Source organism: Ranitomeya imitator, chromosome 4 (assembly GCF_032444005.1).
Source record: "Ranitomeya imitator isolate aRanImi1 chromosome 4, aRanImi1.pri, whole genome shotgun sequence".
NCBI lineage: Eukaryota > Metazoa > Chordata > Amphibia > Anura > Dendrobatidae > Ranitomeya > Ranitomeya imitator.
In genome coordinates, this window is record NC_091285.1 from 25,070,841 (window position 1) to 25,093,620 (window position 22,780).

Below are 22,780 nucleotides of genomic sequence, written 5' to 3' on the forward strand. Positions count from 1 at the left end.
CTTGTCTGAGGCTTTCGAAAAATGTAATGGAAAATGTATTTATTTTTTTCTTTTGAAACTCAAGTTGAAGCCGATATAAATTTCCTGACGCCACATGGAAGTCTACACATCCACATTTATAAAGAGAGATAGGAGCAACAGTATCGTTACCAAAACAAATCTGCCGAATCTCTCCCGGTTTCTGTAATTTCCGTAACTAATGACTCAGGAGACTATAGAATTTACCAAAAATTTCCTGTCCACGAGATTTTGATTTTCTGCATAAATATAAGCATCTTCCCTCTCTGGGGTGGGAGAAGGGATTATTGGACAGTTTCTCAAGATTGACGGTCCATTTGAGCAAAAAGATTTGCAGGAACTTAGTCCAAGGCCAGGTCCGTACTCTGTGGCAGATCAGCCTCCTACTCCTTGGCACCTCTTCTCACTAGTATGCCTCCTTGACATCATGCAGGTCAGTTGGTCCTATCAGAAGATGGGCACAGAATAGGTGGATCACAGGGCTCTGGAGAGGCGGGCGGTCAGACACTCTCTGGAGCAGGGTCCGATGAATCTTTTTGTACAGCTCAAGTTAACTGACCAGGAAGACCAGCTATTGACTCCCGTAAGTTTTTTCACATCCCCGCACATTGAAGTCCTTCCACCTCTTTCAATTCGACAAGCTGCTGTCAAAAAGACACAGCTTAAAATAAAAGTACAGCAAAAACAACTTGGGTGTTTCAAGTAGCTCAATAATGACCACAACACACACAAAAAAATCCGAATACATTGGTAAAATACAAGGTTTTATTTCGAACACTTCTAAACAAATACATGAAGGTTCAACTAATGACCACTGGGATGCTATGGAGAGTTCACTTGTTTTCTACAGCTCCACAGTACGGGGGAGGGCAACACTGTTTGCACAAATCTTGACATTTGGCATGAAGACATAAAATGAAATGAGAAATTGATCAATTCTGGCCAATCTTAAAGCGGTTCTCCAGAATTAGAAAAAAAAAATAAAAATGTGGTTTCATGCTTCCAAGAACAGCACCACCCCAGTCTACAGGTTGTGTATGGTACTACAACCCATCTTACATGCTGACCAGAAACAGTTGGTAGCGACGTTTTGGAGAAGAATGCAACCATATCTTTCTAAATTCTGGAAAAACCCTTTAAAAAAAAAATGTAACCCTTGCCTAATAGCTAATTCAGCTTTTGGAGGAGACAAAACAACTACAATTCAGTGACACGTGAATACTGATCATCGCTGAAGGAGCCCGATGGTCTACTGCATCTCGGCTAGGTGTAGGGCTAAAGACTGCGATTAAAAAAAAAAACATAAAAAAAATATAGCTTACTGAAGTCAGAAAAGACCCTCAATATCCAATCATTGGGGGTCCGACCCCCTGGGCAGATGTACACCAGTTTAAAGAGTCACATTGCATAGCAGCCGCTTCCAGAAACGATGGATCAGATCTGGCGGCTAATCAATGCGGGTCCTGTATATTGAACATCAACTAATTGATGTTGACCCATTTTAAAGAATCATCTTAGTGAAAAACCCCTTTAAAAAGTCTCGTCTCACATCATTCAACTAGTCAGAATACAGGTGACATTGTCTGGCATCTGACAAAAATCAAATTTTTTTTTATTAAGTTTGATATGGCAGCTAGGACGATTCGAGTAACCGAAACAAAACATTGAAGTGATAGAATACAGGAATAGTAAATAAAATCATCATGAACTTGACAACAATCCATTTTTTTTCCATTAAACTGTCAAAAGCACACAAACAAATGAAATAAATCATCAAAAAGTTCTGCTCTAAAATCAGAAAGGTGAACAATGGATATCACAGATGAAGCCAGCAGAGGGGGTCTCATATTGGTTACATGCAGTTTTGGATATTTATGGGGGTCACACAACTGAGAAACAATATTTGTTTTCTTGTATGAAGGCAAGATTATAGTTCTGTTTATTGTGATGGATTTAATATGATCGATTGGTCTTAAAAACAGAAAATCAGGAAGAAAAAAAAAAATAAAAAAAATAAAAACAGCCACACCGAACGCACATAAAGCATATTAAAACGATAGAAAACATTTCGCTAGTGCAGAATGTCAAATATGCCGAGGCTTCACAACAAGCTGGACATCAATATCAATGACAACCGACGGTTTGCTGGCTTTGTAGTAGTCTGGTGTGAGAAATCGCAAGATGTCACCCCCACATCAGATACCAATGTAGGTCTGGGATGTGTAAACCTAGTGCGGAACAAAGCTCAAAGGACATTGCTGCCCACATACTATGTACTCAGCACATCGCCATAAAGCATTCGCTTCTCATGTTGCAAACTAAACAGAACAAATTAAACAACTTTTTTTTTTCTTCAGGATTTTAGTTTGTCTCTGGAGCCTTTGTCTTCTTGGAGTAAAGTTTCTAAAAGAGAGAGAAAAAAAAGATGCAAATATGTACAATTGTCAGAATATAGATATTGCTTCAGTGCCGATGCTCTAGTGGGCTTCACCTCTCATCACTTTCCTGCAAAGCCAGCGCTCATCAGTACTTAGTGGGAATTTGAGAAGTTGGTTGTGTACACTTTTCAGTAATTCATTTTTTTATTTTTATTTTTTAACGACCCATCCATAAACTGTGCAATCCTTGCCAGTATTGAACAACACTCTCGATTTGCTGCTTTATCAACACACACATCTTTGAGAGTGTTTGCAACCTGGCTACGGTAATTCAGATCTATCAAGATGTGAAGACGAATATTAAGAAGATGGCTGTAGAGCACTTCAACTCTGCAGGAAATGAAAGAGAAACCGGCAAAGCCAACTAGGGCAATGGCACTGAAGCAACAAGGGATTTAACAAGAAAATAAGTACATAATATTGCTTATTAAAATCTGCCATTGCTTCACAGCCGATGCTCTAGTGGGCTTTTGTCAGTCTTTCGTACTGGCCATATCAGTCACATGATGTACATGCCAGCACCAATAAGCGGTGGAAATCGGCTTTGTACATGGGAGAGGGGAGTCTGACAGGCTGAAACAGAACTCAGCCATCCTCAGTGTCCTTTGTGAAAGGACAAAACGCTCACCTTCAGTTTCTGGTAGTGGGGCAAGGTGCTGCAGTGGGAGACCTTAGCCACATTCTCGTTAGTGTAGAACAAGGAGCACAGTTTGCAGTAAAAACCAGTCTTGGCAACCACAAATTCCACCCCTTATAGAAAGAACATAAAAGAGAAGTCAAAACATGACAACTTTTTACCGGAAAAAACTGCAGCCATTGATCTGCAGTGCAACACGGCACCGCACCGTTACATATACTCACCGACAGGATTGTTGGCCTCAAACGGGCCAAGATTATACTCCGCTGTGCCTCCAACACCCTCGCTAGCAGATACTGGGCGCGTTTGGCCAGCCTCACCGTCCTCTTCATTTTCTTGTTCCGCTTTCTCCATGCTTTTGTTGAGCTCCACCCCGGCCTTCTCTTTTGCAGATTTCTTGGCGGCTCTCGCCTTATCCGGATCCTCGTCGTCGACCTCGTCAAGAGTAACAAAATCATCTATGCTCCCAGAAAACTTGGCTGCGCCCTGACAGCAAAAAACAGGTCATTAATAAATATATTCAAAAGGTCACAAACTTATACCAGCCCCATATTGAAACACAAAAGTCATCCAAATGGCGACTCCCGGATGTGCATTCAGCTTAGTACTTCTGACACGGGGAGGATGACGCTTTACTGACAAGTCTTTCCGCCACAGCTTCTCCTCCGGCTCCAGGCTACAAAGTGGAGACTAAGGATGGCGGCTGACTGCACCGATTGGGAGCGTAAACAATCAGACTGTGCTTATGGTTCTCCCCTTTTTTTGCCATTGGAAGGAATCTGTACTCAGACTAATGATTACCGCCTGGAACGCGAGCGGCAGAACATTACCGTGTTGTATCACTCGTGCCGATCATACCTTCTTTTTCTTGGGGACAGGTGCTGAGGGATCTGAAGAGTCCGGTTCATGCGCCTCACTTTGGTCTTCCACTTTGTTGTTTCCTTCAGCCTCATTTGGGTCCAGAACTTCTTCATCAGCCACGGAGCTGCCTGTTTCTAGAAGAGCAGCGGCTTCTTCATCGTTCCCCTCTTCTTCCTCCTCCTCTTCATCATCCTCAGCTAGCTCAGGTTCACAAGAATCGGTCACTATATCTTTCTCATCTGCCTCCTCCGAGGTGTGAATGGTGTCATCGGCGGTGGCTTCTTCAGATGTGGCCTGATCGCCAGTTTTAGAATCTGTCTTTTTCTGCTTCTCCTTCACACTCCCTTTTCGGTCCGGAGAATGAGCTCTCTTGCTACAGAAAAAAAAAATATATATATATATATATATATATTTGATTAGCGCATCTGACAACTACAACCCTGCCTGCCATGGTGGAATGGAAAGTGACCTAACATTCTGTCACAAGGGGGCGCTGACGGCACTGGGATTTATATATATATTAAAAAAAGTTAAAAAGAAAATCATTCCTGCGGTCTCTGAAAACTTCTAAATATGTCCGACCCAGTAGAAGATTGTGTTATCTACTGTATATAGAGGTGTAATCAGTCATTGTACAGGAGGAGGTGAGCTGTGACATCACCTATTGGGAATGGTGGATCCTGTGTTATCTACTGTATATAGAGGTGTTATCAGTCATTGTACAGGAGGAGGTGAGCTGTGACATCACCTATTGGGAATGGTGGCTCCTGTGTTAGTTTTCATTATAACCCTGTCTATTCTTAATCCTCTTGAACAGAGAAGGAATGCAAATATGAGGCTTAAGGTACCGTCACACATAGCGACGCTGCAGCGATACCGACAACGATCCGGATCGCTGCAGCGTCGCTGTTTGGTCGTTGGAGAGCTGTCACACAGACAGCTCTCCAGCGACCAACGATCCCGAGGTCCCCGGTAACCAGGGTAAACATCGGGTAACTAAGCGCAGGGCCGCGCTTAGTAACCCGATGTTTACCCTGGTTACCATCCTAAAAAGTAAAAAAACAAACGCTACATACTTACCTACAGCCGTCTGTCCTCGGCGCTCTGCTTCTCTGGTCTGGCTGTGAGCGCCGGGCAGCCAGAAAGCAGAGCAGTGACGTCACCGCTCTGCTTTCCGGCTGACCGACGCTCACAGCCAGAGCAGGAGGAGAGCAGAGCACAGCGCTGGAGGACAGACAGCGGTAGGTAAGTATGAAGTGTTTGTTTTTTTACTTTTAGGATGGTAACCAGGGTAAACATCGGGTTACTAAGCGCGGCCCTGCGCTTAGTTACCCGATGTTTACCCTGGTTACCAGCAAAGACATCGCTGAATCGGTGTCACACACGCCGATCCAGCGATGTCTGCGGGGAGTCCAGCGACGAAATAAAGTTCTGGACTTTCTTCCCCGACCAGCGATCTCCCAGCAGGGGCCTGATCGCTGCTGCCTGTCACACTGGACGATATCGCTAGCGAGGACGCTGCAACGTCATGGATCGCTAGCGATATCGTCTAGTGTGACAGTACCTTTAAGGTCAGTGAGAACATTGCAAGATCCTGGCTTTCTACTTTTTATAGATTAATACATTTTATTATTATATACATAAAAACCAAAAACACTTAAACATTAGGCCATTAATGAAAACACAGTCTCTTTAAATGAGGCAAACGGTACAAACTGCAAAATGTTGGTCTCAGTGGTGCTTTTTCTTTATCGCTTCATTAGGGGACACAGATAACCGTGGGTGTATGCTGCTGCTGCTGCGAGGAGGCTGACACTATGCAAAAATGGAAAAGAACAACAGCCCCTCCCCGGCAGTATATACCACCGACAGGCACTGAGCACCTCAGTTTGTGCTTAGTGTCTGTAGGAGGCGGACCTGGATCTCCCAGATCCGCAGCTAATCATTTTTTGCCTTCGCAGGTTTGTTGTGTTTTACTAATTGTTTATTTTGTTTTCCAGATTCAACTTGTAGTGAACCAGGGTGTTAATTCAGTCTGCCTTCCCATTATTAGCGGCTGAGCGAGCAGTGTGGTGTCACCCACATCGCAACACTCAGGCCTGCTGGTAGGACATTTCTCCCTGCGCCTTCATTGGTGCCTCAAGGTGAGATTGGTGGCCGGTCCTTGCCGAATTTCCTCCTCACCCCTCTCCTCGGACAGGGCTGAGAGGGAGACGGTAGTCACCAGCGGTGACCTCCCCCCTTTTTTTCCTCAAGGGGGTTGATGCAGTCTCCTGGAAGAGGGTTCTTCTCTCCAGCGTCCCTGCTTTACCTTGGGCCCCTGGAGGACCCTCATACAGCGCTCAAGATGAGGTAATGAAGATATATCGGAGGAAGGGGATTGTTGTTTGTATTATGCACCATTTCCACGCTGGCTCCCTTCCCTCCCCTGGACCTGTCAGCGCTGCCTTGCTTTCAGCGCCGCGGCTTCCCTTTTTTACTTTCACTTTACCTCAGTTCGGGCCGGTCGGCTCCTAATCGCCCACGCTTTCTTGGCGCCCAGTGATATTCTAATAGAGCTCACACGCCCCCTTCTGCCGCTGGACCTATCAGGGGTTTCTCTCTTCCCGGTCATTTGCTGTGCGCTTAACCCCTCCCCCCCTTCCCCACGAGGCCTCCATTCCTCCTCCATCTTGGATTCTGCTTCCTATCCGGACGCTACTCCACTCGGGGGGCACAGATACCGGCTCAGCTGCAGCTCTTTCCTTCCTGTACGGTAGGCTTTCATCCGTACCCTAGCAACCCTCCCCTGCAGCATATCATACTCCGGAGGCAGCGCTGCAGTAGTTTAGACTTACACAGGCAGAGCTTTCCAACCCTTTTTTTCTTACTATAAGCTCACAGCCTACATATGTCCACCTCTATTGGGGCTTCTGCTTCCAAACCCACCATCATTCATTACGCTTGCTCACGCTGCAAGAAAAAGTGGTCAGCAGGTTAGTCGTCACCCTTCTGCCAATCCTGCAGTCCGCCTACCATGTCTGCTCCGCAGGAACTTCCGAATCTCGGGATGAGTGCACTCCCCCTCCCCCAGAGTGGGCAGTTGCTATGTCTCAGTCTCTGAATTGACTAAAGTATCCCAATCTCTGGTCCAGGCGCTTGAACGACTTCCGCATCTACAGCCACCAGTGCTCCAACTGTCTCTCATGGCGAGTCACACACACCTGTTATCGACCTTCAGAAGAACGCTCCGGACGGCCGTTCTAGAAAGATGTCCCTGTCTGGCTCCTCTTCCAGCTCTCCGGGTCTCTCAGCAGTTCCCAAGCTGCTCTTCCCAATTCCCCTCTTCGGAGGAGGACCTTGGGTCGGACATAGATTCCCAGTCCGGGTCTGACTGACCAGACGTCTGGCATACAGGCTATTGTGGATAGTCTCATCTTGGCTATCTCTCAAACTCAAGCTTAAACAGGACGAGGTTCCGTCACAGGATCCTTCTGTCTCCTTCAAACGGGTCAAGCGTCCTTCTCGCTCCTTTCCCAATCACGAGGAATTTGAGTCTACCCTGTCTAAGCACTGGGAACATCCCGAGAAGCGCTTCCCAGGCAGAAAACACCTGGAGTATTATACCAGATTAGTGCCGACCTTCTTGCCAAATAGGCAGAATCTCCGAAGGTGACCCGCCGGTTTCCCGTTTTTCATCCAAGACGGTCTTGTCCTTAGCTGGCGGTGCGTCGCTAAAGACGCTACGGACAGACAGATTGAGACTCTAGCCAAATCAGCTTTCGAGGCATCAGGAGCTTCCCTCTGCCCCAGTTTCGCCTTCACCTGGGTGGCAAAGGCCATTTCCGCCTGGGCCAAGATTCTTCGACGAGGCATTTTGGCTTCGGCTTCCCCACAGGAACTGGCTGATTTGGCGGACCAGATTGGCCACGCGGGCAAATACATTTTGGCTGCCTCCTTGGATGCAGCGGCCTGTTCCACTAGGGCAAGTAGCAACATCATTGCTATATGCCGCATTCTTTGGCTCAAAGCATGGAGCGCAGATACAACTTCTAAGAAGTCTCTCACCAACCTAGCCTTTCAGGGTTCCAGACTCTTTGGCTCTCGCTTAGACCAGATCATTTCTGATGCCACGGGAGGAAAAAGTACTTCCATCCCTCAGTCCAGACCAAAACATTTCTTCAATAAAAAAGGGCCGTAGGCCTTTTAGGCACTTTTGTCAATTTCGGACCTCTGACCCCTCTTCCCAGCAGGAGCAACCTTCCGCTTCAGGAGAGCGGAGGAGACCCTCTTACAAGCCTGCCCCTAGATGGAGAACTAAGAGCCACCCTTTCAGGTCCTCTGGCTCCCGTTCCGATAGATTTCATTTTAAGTGGCGGGTCGCCCCAACCTGGAATGAGTTCCAGGGTGGGAGGCAGACTTCTTTCCTCCCGGAACGCCTGGCTGTCTGTAGTCAGCGACGCCTGGGTCAGAGAGGTAGTTACCTCCGGTTACAAGATCAAATTTTCTTCCCTTCCGAAAAATCGTTTCTTCCTCTCTTCAGGCCGTCTCTTCCCTGGTCACAGCTGGCGTAGTCGTTCCTGTCCCTTCAAACGAGCGTTTTTCGGGGTTTTACTCGAACCTCTTTGCAGTCCCCAAGAAGGACGGTTCCCTTCGCCCAATTCTGGATCTCAAGTTTTTGAACCGACATGTTCGACTCCGCCACTTCAGGATGGAGTCCTTGCGGTCTGTGATTGCCGCCATGGAGCCCTGGGAGTTCCTGTGTTCGGTGGATATTCAGGATGCATACCTTCATGTTCCTATCTGCGTACGGAACCAGAGGTACCTTCGGTTTGCTATCCAGGAAGAGCACTACCAATTCACAGCCCTCCCGTTCGGCCTGGCATCGACCCCCAGGGTCTTCACCAAGATCATGGCGGCGGTCATGGCCATCCTTCGTTTTAGGGGGATACTCATCATCATCCCCTACCTGGACGATCTTTTGATCAGGGATTCTTCTCATCGAGACTCTGGACACTCTGACTCGCCTCGGGTGGATCATCAACCGGGACAAGTCCTCTCTGATTCCCTGCCAGCGTCTGTCCTTCCTGGGCATGGAATTCAACACGAACTTGGCTCGGGTCTGCCTCCCACTGGACAATTTCTCCGGTCTCCGCAAGGCAGCCCGATCTCTCAAACACCCAGCTCCTCGCTCACTTCGGTTCTGCATGGCACTCCTGGGAAAGATGGTTGCCTCCATGGAGGCCGTTCCCTTTGCCCAATTCCACACACGTCCCCTCCAACTGTTTCTTCTCTCCACAGATCCACGACCTCACTGGACCACCCCGTTCGTCTGCCTCGGCAGGTTCGGCAGTCACTGACCTGGTGGACCCTGTCTTCATCGCTCCTCAGAGGGAGGTCTTTCCTTCCGCTTCAGTGGCAGGTCATCACCACAGATGCCAGCCTGCTCGGTTGGGGAGCGGTCTTCCGACATCTCACAGCGCAGGGTCGCTGGACCCACCAGGAGGCGGCTCTTCCTATCAACTTACTGGAGATCAGAGCAATCTTCCTTGCCCTACTCCACTGGCAATCACTCTGGGCCAGTCGTCCCGTCCGCATCCAGTCGGACAACGCCACACCCATGGCGTTCTTAAACCACCAGGGCGGGATGCGCAGCAGTCAGGTAATGGCAGAGGCAGCAAGGATACTTCATTGGGCGGAACGTCACGTTCCGGTCATTTCAGCTGTCCACATTCCGGGCGTCGAAAATTGGGCAGCCGACTTCCTCAGCCGCCAGGGCCTGGTGGCGGGCGAGTGGTCTCTCCATCCCTCAGTAATCGACCAGATTTGTCTTCGTTGGGGCACCCCAGACGTCGACCTCATGGCATCTCGGATGAACCACAAGGTTCCTCAGTTTGTCGCCAGATCCCGGGACCCTCAGGCCATCAGCCACGACACCCTGGTAATCCCATGGTCAGTGTTTCAGTTTCCTTACCCGTTTCCCCCACTTCCCTTGATCCCAAGGGTAGTAAAAAAGATAAAGTTAGAGGGGATTCCGGTCATACTCATAGCTCCATAAAGGCACAGATGATTGGCCTCGGGGAGACCAAAACATCCAACACCGCGGAGACACCATCACGTGTTTCTCAACGCAGTGATTCCAGAACACTGCCCCCATCCCTTATGGGAAATATCCATCCACAGACAGCTGTTTCGGGGTTCGAGAAACACGTAATGGTGTCTCCGCAGCTTCTTTACATGCATCTGCATATTCCCATAAGGGATGGGGGCAGTGTTCTGGAATCACTGCGTTGAGAAACACGTGATGGTGTCTCTGCGGTGTTGGATGTTTTGGTCTCCCCGAGGCCAATCATCTGTGCCTTTGTAGCCTTTTTACTAGGCACTGCTCCTAATAGCCAGATTCCTACTCCACACTGATGAGGGGCAAAAACCCCGAAACAGCTGTCTGTGGATGGATACCATGCTTGGCATAGGTGGCTTTCCTTCATAGGATGCTGCCCTTCCCGTGGTTGTTCCTTCCCGGGGAAAGGCCTGGCTATTCACTGCTTGCGTCGAGAAACACGTGATGGTGTCTCCGCAGTTTCTTTACATGCATCTGCATATTTCCCATAAGGGATGGGGGCAGTGTTCTGGAATCACTGCGTTGAGAAACACGTGATGGTGTCTCCGCGGTGTTGGATGTTTTGGTCTCCCCGAGGCCAATCATCTGTGCCTTTATAGCCTTTATACTAGGCACTGCTCCTAATAGCCAGATTCCTACTCCACACTGATGAGGGGCAAAAACCCCGAAACAGCTGTCTGTGGATGGATACCATGCTTGGCATAGGTGGCTTTCCTTCATAGGATGCTGCCCTTCCCATGGTTGTTCCTTCCCGGGGAAAGGCCTGGCTATTCACTGCTTGCGTCGAGAAACATGTGATGGTGTCTCCGCAGCTTCTTTACATACTCATAGCTCCAGACTGGTCAAGACGCCCCTGGGGCGCGGAGCTGGTCAACATGCTCGCGGATACCCCTTGGAGACTCCCAGACCGCTCAGATCTTCTCTCACAGGGCCCACTCTTCCACCAGAGTTCTCAGTCCCTGCATTTAACGGCATGGCTGTTGAGGCCGCGGTTCTGAGGGAGTCTGGTTTTTCTCGTCAGGTCATACAGACTATGATCAGAGCCAGGAAAGCCAGCTTCTTCTCGCATTTACCACAGGTACTGGAAAGCTTTCTTCCGGTGGCGCAAGACACACAACGTCTTTCCCATGACTTTTTTTCCCTTCCGGACTTTCTGGGCTTCCTGCAGTCGGGTCTCGACTCGGGTTTGTCCCTCAGTACCCTAAAAGGTCAAGTTTCCGCCTTGTCCATTCTTTTCCAAAGGGACTTGGCTTCCGCCTCTCAAGTGAAGACTGTTCTGCAAAGAGTTGCTCATCTTGCTCCTCCTTTTCGTCCTCCGCTGGAACCTTGGGACCTCAATTTGGTTCTCAATGCCCTTCAGACCGTTCCTTTTGAACCGCTTCAGGACGTCTCTTTTTCCTTTCTTTCCTGGAAGGTGGCCTTCCTCATTGCCATCACTTCAATTAGAAGAGTTTCAGAGTTGGCAGCATTATCCTGCCGCGCCCCCTTCCTGATTCTTCATCAGGACAAGGTCGTTCTAAGACCTGTCCCCGAATTTCTTCCCAAGGTGGTTTCCACTTTCCACATCAATGAGAATATCATTCTTCCTTCTTTTTGCCCTTCTCCTGTTCACCCCTTGGAGAAGTCTCATCACAAGCTTGACGTTGTCAGGGCCGTTCGGATCTAACTTTCTAGAACTGCCCTTTTTCGCAAATCGGACTCACTGTTTGTCATTGCTGAGGGTCGTCGGAAAGGCCTTCAAGCGTCCAAATCCACCATTTCTCGCTGGATTCGTTCTGCTATAACGGAATTCTACCGTGCTCAGGAGCCATAGTCTCCTCCTGGGGTACGGGCCCACTCCAACAGAGCGGTCGGTGCTTCCTGGGCTGTTCGTCACCAGGCCTCCGCTTTGCTTGTTTGCAAGGCTGCCACTTGGTCGTCTTTACATACGTTCACGAGGTTCTACAGGGTTCATACCCAGACCTCGTCAGATGCAGGTTTTGGTAGGAAGGTACTGCATTAGGCAGTCGCACACCGGCCGACCGGAGACCCTTTTCTCGCTTCCTTTCTACCCACCCTTTTCCGGGACTGCTTTTGGACATCCCACGGTTATCTGTGTCCCCCCATGAAGCGATAAAGAAAGAGGGTTTTTTGGTACTCACCGTAAAATCTCTTTCTTGGAGCCTTTATTGGCTCACACAGCACCCTCCCTGGTTACTTGTTCTTGGTACCGTGTTTGGGCCTACAAGTCCTGATTGAGTTGGTACTCATGTGTTCTCAGTTATGGTTGTTTCTCCTACTGCTTTTTTCACCAACTGAGGTGCTCAGTGCCTGTCGGTGGGATACACTGCCGGGGAGGGGCTATTGTTCTTTTCCTTTTTTGCATAGTGTCAGCCTCCTAGCAGCAGCAGCAGCAGCATACACCCACGGTTATCTGTGTCCCCCAATGAAGGCTCCAAGAAAGATTTTACGGTGAGTACCAAAAATCCCTCTTTTCAATCACTTAGGCCTAATCCAAAACTGCAAATCTGACAGAGACAGCAGACCCATTTCTGAAATGGTATAAACTTCATCCAAATTTCCCATAAATTCTATAGTAACCGCAGAATAGAATAATCAGGATAATGTAGAATCAGAAGCCGGCGAGACTGTCATTTTAGCAGGCTCACCTCTGTCATAATACATCATACAGAGTGAAAGAAATACTTACCGGTTCTTTTCTTTTTCCTTTTCTTCAATAAGTTTGTTTGGGATCTGGAGAAAAAAAAAATTAAAAATAATCAGCACTAAATTAAAAAACAACAACAACAAAAAAAAAACACTAATAAAACTAACTTTTCCGCTACGCCGCTTACCAAATGGATTAATTCTTTTTATATTTTGACAGATCGGGCGATTCTGAACGCGGCGATACCAAATATGTGTATGTTTTATTTTTAATGGGGGATGATTTGCACTTTAATATATTTTTTTTTTTTCACTTTTCACTTGCTTCAACAGCCTCCATTGGAAGCTGTTCAAAACAGCTGACGTGGCGGGAAAGATGGGGGCTCTGCGTCGGATCCCGCATCAAAGGGAGACACGGCATGCGCAATACATGTACGGTGCATGTCGTGAAGGGGTTAAAAGTTAATTTGTCAGGAGGTTACCTTTATACAACCAGAGACCAGCATGATGTAGGAGCAGGAATCCTGATGCCAGTGATGTATCATTTACTGGGCTGTGTGTTGCAATTTCAGTAAAATCAGTGTTTTGTCTGCAGATCACAACTACAGGACTAGGTAGGTGCCTCCTAGTCAACTGCTCTGTATAACTCCGCCTCCATCACGGATTGGCAGCTTTATTTACACAAGAAGCTGCCAATCAGTGGTGTGGGCGGGGTTACACAGATCAGCACGTGTTATCTGCAGCATAGAAAACAGGGATTGTATCAAAATATCATGACAGCAGCAAGTCACACATTGCTGGAATCAGGGTCTCTGTCTCCACATCATAGCACATCATATATACATAATATGGGAAGAAGAAAGAAAAACCCTGATGCTAAGCTGTGGGAAGTTGTTTATCAGACTAGTCCTTACACCGGATCTGCCTGTAACATGGCGGTAACAATGATGGTATCTAGGACTAGGGGACCCACCTCTATTTGCGACTTACACCCCCATCATAGAAACACAACAGTAAGTGACCCTCCTGGGAGCAATGCCACGCTTACCCTTAGCACAAGCTTCTTGTATCTTTCAGACAGGTCTACCTTCAGTGTTTTTCCATGGAAGACTAGAGGGACAGTTTCACAGCGCTTTACCATGTCCTGAGCATCTTCCACTTTCTCCATTTCAACAAAAGACTAAAACAAAAGAACAAAAAAAGAAAAAAATATAAAAATACATATCTCTATAGCGCCAACATGTTCAGCAGCATTTTTCATTTCAAAATACATGCAAAATGTGTTTACTATACATACATACGTATACATACATATACATACATATACATACATATATATATATTTTTTAATAATATAGGTATGTTTAAATATATATGCGCTTGAGAAAGGTCCAATAAACCACATTTATTTTTTCTAATGGAGTGCTGCCTTCATTTTTCTGGATAATAGCATGAGGCTTGGTATATACCTGGATAGATATATATATATATATATATATATATATATATATATATATATATATATATATATATATATATATATATATATATATATATATATTTTTTTTTTTTTATTAACCGCCACAACATATGAATACCTTTGCAGGAAATTTAAAGCATTTTCCACAGTTGCCCCATGCAATTTTACCTGATTTCTCACTCTCATTAGGATATAGGTTTTCACTTTGCCGAAGTCCTCGACGAGCTTTAGGAGCTCAGCATCCGTGTAGCCGAAACTGGGTAGTTTACTAAGGTGCACAACTTTGCCAGTTTCTGTTTTTTTCCCAATGGATTTTACTTCAGGCTTTTCCCATTTCTAAAGAGAATAGAACACAAGATTGGAATTCTAGGTTTCAGCTTGTTCCTTTAGGTCTCGGGCACTGAGCTGTTTCTCAACTAAACTTCCTGGAAAAGCATGAAGAAATACTGGAAATGTATGAACAAAAAGTTAACAGAAGGTTACGGGCTATGGCTTGCCACAGAGTGATCACTGCGCAAGTGACATACACGTCAGGGGGGTGACAAAGGAAACTATTTCAGAAACGCGCGTCGGGGTGCGCATGCCATAGCGACCAGGTGGACCTTAACAAGGTATAGACCTCTAATTTTTATTTCCAAATTTATTCTTACGAACAATATGCACTTTGCTCCTATATGTAGACCACCCCCTTGTTCCTTTGTAATGTGACACTACTTGCACTTTATTCACAATCTGTAGAATGTAAGCCCGCAAGGGCAGGGTCTTCGCCCCTCTGTATCAGTCCGTCATTGTTAGTTTGTTTACTGTATGTGATATTTGTAACTTGTATGTAACCCCTTCTCATGTACAGCACCATGGAATCAATGGTGCTATATAAATAATAATACTAATAATAATAATAATAATAATAATAATAATAATAATAATAGAATTTCCCCACCCCTTTTTTTCTAATATCTTCAATATTTTATACATACTTTTATTATGGGATCACAGATAACTATTAATTTGTTGGTTTTGTAGGAGGTACTTTACAAGTGTCCAGAGTGTCATTTTGGTCTAATTATCTATACACTTATAAAAAAAAAATTCTGGTCCAGCCTTTTGATTGATTTTAATTATTTTGTAGATTGTGAGCCCTCGCAGGCAGGGTCCTCTCTCCTCCTGTACCAGTTGTGACTTGTGTTGTTCAAGATTATTGTACTTGTTTTTATTATGTATACCCCTCCTCACATGTAAAGCGCCATGGAATAAATGGCGCTATAATAATAATAATAATTATGTTATATATATAAAATGTTTTATGTTGTGTGCACATTTTAATTTATTATCTCTACTGCTATATGCATTAATAAAGGCATATTTATCAGTATTATCTTGCCTGGTATTTTATGGTCATCCATGGTTGTTGGTTTTTAAAAAAAATATAAAAAATGCAGAGGGATGATATAGAACAGATATGTTGGAAAGCGCAAACGGTGTGAGACATGTCCACTGCTCCTGTCAGCACCACTAAGCATGCACAGATGTTAACTTCACCACACTCCCGATGCGATAGCATCATTATAATTACCAGGAGGGATAACAGAGGAAAGAAAACACTGTTGTAAGCAATTTTTTTTTAAATTTATATTACAAGGAAAGGAAAGTAATTACTAAAAACAGACAGGAAACAAGAGCAAACAATTCTTTGGATTGGTTGTCCAGGATTGGGGAAAAAAAATTCTACCCACAGCGCTACCATTGTCCAATGGTGGGTTCTGGTTATTTCTGCTCTGCTCAAATGATAGACACAGAGCAGAGTTGCACAAATAACCGCTGTCCGGACACATTCTGACTTGACGTGCATGTCTAGTCACAATGTAGCTGGGAATATGCACTTTGCATACTTGTGGTTACAAGCCCTGTATGTACCGTGTCTATTGTTAATCAGGGGAGGTGCCGTGGTCAGGCAACTTGGCATGAGGTAGCAAGTCTGGGAAGTGATAATCTCTTGGAGATAAAACCTTCACTGTAAGTAAACGGCACACAGCTTAATAAATGACAGCTGCATTTTGTGATTTAGGCTTCATCTCCTGCTGTCTTCGGACATAGCAACACCTGCTGACAGATTCTCTTTAAGAGAGCATTACCCAGGTAGTGGACTACTTTAAGACTAGCATGAAGGGTATTTCTGCATATACACAGACCAAAAAATGTCTTAAAAATAATTGAAAGCTTACCTTAATACATTTATATTTCTGAGACAAGTTAACGCGAACAGGTTTCCCGTTGATGAGAGCTTGGTTTGTGCTGTAATAGTCTGCTACCGCCATTGCCTCTTCTGGGGTGGACATTTCGATGAACGCCTTTACAAAAAAAAAAAAAATAAATCCTTTAGCTTTTGGAACACAAACTGCAGCACCAAGAGGGATAATGATATGAAGATGGTGAAAAAAAATACGGGAACAACATTTTCAAAACATCCTGATGGTTTAATTTTTTTCCAGTATCGAGTATGACGTGCAGAAATCATGGCACTTACAGCCTCAGCTGCCATCAATGAGGTCATTAATGGCCGTCTGAGGAACGTTCTGCCACGCTGAATGCATTTGGGCAAATCATCAAGATCCACTACTGGCAGCTCCTTTGTAATCACCGACCAATGACGTCCCGGATGTGCCCGATGACAGAAGTACGGAGACGCTAAAGCCATGGTGGCTGACACTTTCACCAGCAACATGCGGCCTGGTGTTGTCAAACGGCTCCTGGGACACTGGAGAAATGGCCGCACCATCAGTTCCACCAACATATCGATGTAATACATAGGTGTTAATGTACCTGGGATGAAGAACTGCACTGGTCCTACTCGCGGGGAGACCATGAACGGTGGCCAGACCTCTCTAGCTTTTATTCTGGAACTAGCAGCTCTGCGTTACATGGTTGCACACATATACTATACTAGCTGTTTCCAGCCAGCTAACGCTCGGCACGCTCATTGCTATCTAATTAACGCTGCTGGTGATTAAACTAAAGTAAATAATAACATTCAATAGCGCTTACGCAGGTAGTAAATTAACATTCTGAATAATACTAATACATTTTATTCACAGTGTAAAATCAAAAACAAATTGGATTCAGTAAGATGTGCGTTTTTTATTCATTCCAGCATCTAAACAAATTTCAAAAGGAAACATACATTAAGTTAAAATTTCTCCTTAAACACAATTAAATGTATAGTCATTTTCAAAGATCTTTCCTTGACTTCTACCAGGTACAATTTGAACTGAAAGACCTTTACAACTTGTTACTCTAGAGAATGCGGTGTATATTGACCATGTGTGAATACAGGATCAGGTAGGAGAACGGAGAAGGCCAATCTTATCGAATGTTTGTCCTTGCAATTTTGTAATTGTCATGGAATAAGCCAGACGAATTGGGAATTGTTTTTTTGTTAACTTAAACGGGATATCACAATTTTTGCTAGTGTCCAATGGTATCCTTGGTAATGTGTGGGGACGGAGCCTCGTGTGGTAATATGTGGGGACGGAGCCTCGTGTGGTAATATGTGGGGACGGAGCCTCGTGTGGCGATGTGGTGGGGGGAATGTGTGGCGATGTGGTGGGAGGTGGGATTGTGTGTGGTGATGTGGTGGGGGCGGGATTATGTGGTGATGTGGTGGGGGGCGGGAGTGTGTGTGGCAAAGTGGCGGGATTGTGTGTGGTGATGTGGTGGGGGGCGGGATTGTGTGTGGTGATGGGCGGGATTGTGTGTGGTGATGTGGTGGGGGGTCGGATTATGTGTGGGGATGGTCGGATTATGTGTGGTGATGTGGTGCGGATTGTGTGTGGTAATGTGGTGGGGGCGGGATTATGTGTGGTGATGTGGTGGGAGGCGGGATTATGTGTGGTGATGTGGTGGGAGGCGGAGCAACTGTGCAGGGGCGGGATTAGCGAGTAATCACGATGCCTCATTCATATACATATATATATTTATTACACATACAAATCTTGTAACTTATTTTTCCATCCCCCTTAACACATACCTCATTCATGGTGTTTAAAAGGAGAAAATTGGTAATGACTCCAAACGGCTCGGCCAGCCACAGAAGCTGGTGCTTCAGATTCCTCCCTCGCTCAAAGTTTATGATGCGAACAACTCTACCGGTGTTGTGCTGGAAGAGGAGATGGATAAAAATTAACGCCGATGCATTCAGCGCCTCCCGACATTTCTATCTCTAGCATTCTCATTCTCTGGGACAGCCTCCGAGAATTGGTCAATAAATGTCCCATTTTAATTAAACAGGATACGTGCGCACGATGGCCGCCAGTATCTGTGCGCACGTGTCCTTGCGGGATGTCAGGCCGCCTCTGTAAGTGAACAAGTACATACCGGTCTGTTCTGCATACGTCTTGGTCCAGGGCCCTGATCATGCATTCCTGAAATACAAGAATACACAATTACACTAAACATTACATTTTACAATATAATAGGATGTGAACAAGTCGTCGTTAGTACATGAACGGTCCATAGATGTCTATGGATGGAGTGGTGTACCAAAAGGAGCCTTTTTTTCCTCCTTCGCCTCATTGGGGGACACAGACCGTGGTGTATGCTGCTGCCACTAGGAGGCTGACACTAAGTGATACAAAGAACGTTCGCTCCTCCCCTGCAGTATACACCCTCCTGCTGGCTCTCAGTTAACCAGTTCTTGTTTAGTGTCTGTAGCAGGCACTTGGGTCTGGTTCAGACCCCAACGTTTTTATTTTATTTTTTAATTAACGGAGTGAAGGGGCGACGGATCCTTTCAAGGTTCCGATCTCCCCCGAACCATCAACAGGCGAGAATGCGGAGTGTCGCCTCCCCGTACCCTCTCCTGCGACGTGGGAAGCCATGCGTGAGCTCACTTTAGGGGCGACTGTTCCTTCGAGTCCCGATCTCCCCACACCAGCAGCAGGCGACCACATGGAGTGTCGCCTTCACGTATCCTCTCCTGGAGCCAGGCCTAATGCCGGACAACTGGCCCTGTGCACCCGGGGGCTGAACTCCGTGGGCGATAGACTTCTTCAGCCATCAGGGTCCCACCTCAAGTGAGTGGGAACTTCACCCGGAAGTCTTCCATCAGATCTGCCTTCACTGGGGCACTCCAGATGTAGATCGGATGGCGTCCAGACTGAACGCCAATGTACTCGTGTTCATGGTTCGGCCTCAAGATCCAAAAGCCAGTGCAGTGAATGCTCTGGTTCTTCCGTGGTACCAGTTTCCATAACCCCCCTTCCCCTACTTCCGAGAGTCGTTTGGAAGCAGGAAGGCCCCCAGTGGTCCTGGGAGATCCGCACGGACCACGTTAGGTTTTTTGTTGCGGAGCTAGTACTTTTCCGTCTTATTGCAACAAAACTGCAAGAAGGGACATTCCATTTCACATACCATTAGATCTTTAGTACCGTAAAGGGAACCTGTCACCCCCCGCCCCCCACCCCCCCCCCCACCCCTTCCAGGCATTTTTAACTGAAGGAGCCACCTTGTGCTGCACTAATGCTGCATTCTGTCAAAGTGGCTCTTTTAGTTGTAGTCCCTGCCAACGCTAAAGTAATCTTTTTTATAATTTGTCCCCAATACCTCTAATTTGTCAGGGGGGCGTCTCTTTCCCCCTGACACAAACGCCTCCCGGCCATCACTCAGGGCCTCTGTGCGCCAGGCGCCGCCTCCATTTCCTTCATGAACGTCCCTGGCGCCTGCGCTGTAAGTTCAAAGGGCAGCGGAAACTGCGCATGCCCGAAAGAAAGATAAAAAAAAATGGTCCTAGGAGTCTTACAGTAAACTCCTCTTTGATCCAGACAGACTTTACTGTCAGGGAAGGTTGCCCCTTTTTTCTCGGTGATCTCGTTCATCCTGAGAAGTCTTCGGAGCTAGACGCTCTGTTCTTGCAGACTTTTTCCTTATTATCATCAAGGCAAGGTTGTCTTCAGGCCATCCCCGTCCCTAGTTACCATGGTGGCATTGTATTCCCAATGTTACGAGTGCATTGATCTTCCCTCATCTCTTTCCGCAGAAGTCCACAAAACTGGATGGGTTATCCATATTCTGGACGAAGTGAGTGCTCTCAGTAGGTACGTATCGTGCACGGCGTCCTTCCGAAGGTTGGATACCTTATTTGGGCTTCCTGACGGTCAGAGGAAGGCTTCCTGACGGTTACAGGAAGGGTTTAGACATTTCATTGGCCATGTTAGCCTGGAGGATTCGTTACACCATCCAGGAGCCCTTCCGGGTTAGACGTCAGCCTAACTCCACTCCACTCTGTCGATTGAGGTTTCTCGGGCTCTAGGCACCAGGCGTCGGTAAAGCACGCCTGCAAGCTTGCGGGTTCGTCCAGTCCGCATGCAGTCTTGAAGCACTATAATTCCAAGACTTCTGCAGATGTGAGTCTGGGCAGGCTGACTCTGTAGGCCGCGGTGGTGCTCTCGTAAGTAGCGGTTACACAGGGCCTGATCTGATGTTGTACCCACCCAGGGACTGCTTTGGGACATCCCACGGTCTGTGTCCCCCAATGAAGCGAAGGATAAATAGGGATTTTTGTGTACTCACCGTAAAATCCTTTTCTCCGAGCCATTCATTGGGGGGACACAGCTCCCACCCTGTTATTAGCTTCTGCTTATTTTATAGTTTGACATGCTATACTCTCATAAATAATTTGACATGCTATATGCTCATATGTTATTGATGAACTACTGCTTTTGCACCGATCTGGTTAGCTGAGAGCCAGCAGGAGCGTGTATACTGCAGAGGAGGAGCTAACTTTATTTGTATCACTTAGTGTCAGCCTCCTATTGGCGGTAGCATACACCCATGGTCTGTGTCCCCCAATGAATGGCTCGGAAAAAAAGGATTTTACGGTGAGTACACAAAAATCCCTATTTTTTATACATCCACAGGCAGATTTATTAAGTCTCTCCAACTGAAGCTCTCTATCGTTCCCGTTTCTGTGGCAAGCAAGCAGATTTCTGCGATGTTCCCAATGCATTAAAATATCTTTTAAAAAAACAAAGTAGAAAAAAAACTTGGAAAAAGAGTCCAATATGTGACAATAATGACCACCAGCGATCAGTGCAGAACTCATTCAAAATCAATAGGTTGTCTTTGTAATGCCGGACATTACAGATCCTCCAGAGACGCCCTTTATAAAAGCTGTTGATTATGGAATCCCATTAAAGTGTCCCATCTCTGGATAACCCAGAGCCATAACTTTTTTTTTAAAAAAAAATTCTGTCAATATGGCCATGTTGGGCTTTTCTTTGCGGGACGAGTTGTGCTTTTTAACTACACTACATAACAATATGATTCTCCAGGCCATTAAGAGTTTTCAGATACCAAACATGTATAGGTTCTTTTTTATTTAAGCGGTGAAAAACAAATACATTGCTTATGTCACCATTTTCCAAGACCGGTAGCGTTTCCATTTTTCGGGATCTGAGCCTGGATGAGGGTTTATTTTTTATGCCCTGAGCGGACATTGTTATTGATACCATTTTGTGGTAGATACGATGGTTTGATAACCTGTTATTACAATGCTGCAGCAGTAAAAAAAACAAAAACAAAACGTAATTCTGTCAGTTCATGTCACGATATGGTATGAAATATCATAGAAGTAGTTTCTCTTGTTAGCAGGCTGCGGGCTAAAAAGCCCCCCTTTCCCTTTCACTCAGCCAAAAGCTTTCCTTTCCAAGGTATGGGGGAAGAAGAGTTTATTACCTCTAGCTCGGAGAGCAAAGGTATTTACGACCGGCATCCCTGCAGTGGAAAGTGACCGGCTAGAACTGGATTATAAGTCTCTGGAATCTATGGAAGTTCTTTGTTCTGTTTTTGTAAGATATTAAGCAAACCGTTTAAGTTAAGAACACGAAAATATATATTCTTAATCTCCCTCGGTGGATCTACCCATCACTCTAAACACGGGCTTCTAACTCCAACTGGTAAAGAAGTAAGGATTTCTCTGTAAATATGTATCCCAGATAGGACATATTTGATCTCATTAGAATGCCCACGTTAATCCGAGATGAATGCTGGGTTTGTTATGACTATGACACGTTTTGTAGCGGAGTTATAGAAATTAGATAAAGGTTAGGGTAAAATTAGTTAACTGAAGAGGTAGGAGGGACGAGGTGATCCAACCCCTTTCTGGGATGTTACAGGCTGCAGCTATAATTGTCTGCCCAGATCCCAGCAGTCTGCTTGTCTTTTCCTGGAGAGCCCTGAGCACGTCCAATGAACTGGGACGTATGGAAACTCCACTAGCCTGGTTGCCTACAATGCTTTGAACACATGTAAGTGTTATTCTCATGTAATCCTTGTTTTTTTTTTAAATTACCCTGTACATATTTGCAATTGTCTCATTTGTAAAACATCTTTTTATATAAACACTGCCTGAAACTTTTGATGGGGTATATTTAATACTAGTCCGTTCATCCTGTTCTAAACCATACCCTAAGTCTCCTGAAGGGAATTACGCTAATGTTGTGTTGGGTTAGCTTCGGACCCATTTAATCGAAGCTGGTGGCAGCGATACAGTGTGCAGGCTTTTGGGTGATGTTGTAGCGACTGCGGCGTTGATAATTATTGTTCCT

The 22,780-nt window shown here is 45.9% G+C and overlaps 1 protein-coding gene across 1 annotated transcript in view; it reads right to left on the bottom strand.

The window, feature by feature from the left end:
* Positions 1-769: 769 nt before the first annotated feature.
* Positions 770-22,780, bottom strand: part of LOC138675302 (matrin-3-like) — a 61,387-nt gene continuing 39,376 nt past the window's right edge. The window contains exons 6-15 of the mRNA XM_069763389.1: positions 18,552-18,598; positions 18,205-18,333; positions 16,403-16,528; positions 14,349-14,516; positions 13,749-13,880; positions 12,744-12,787; positions 3,952-4,327; positions 3,318-3,579; positions 3,085-3,206; positions 770-2,421 (exon numbers count right to left, since the gene is read on the bottom strand). Of these exons, the coding sequence (XP_069619490.1) occupies positions 2,380-2,421; positions 3,085-3,206; positions 3,318-3,579; positions 3,952-4,327; positions 12,744-12,787; positions 13,749-13,880; positions 14,349-14,516; positions 16,403-16,528; positions 18,205-18,333; positions 18,552-18,598 (1,448 nt within the window). The 3' untranslated portion in view covers positions 770-2,379. The remainder of the gene's footprint in view (positions 2,422-3,084; positions 3,207-3,317; positions 3,580-3,951; positions 4,328-12,743; positions 12,788-13,748; positions 13,881-14,348; positions 14,517-16,402; positions 16,529-18,204; positions 18,334-18,551; positions 18,599-22,780) is intronic.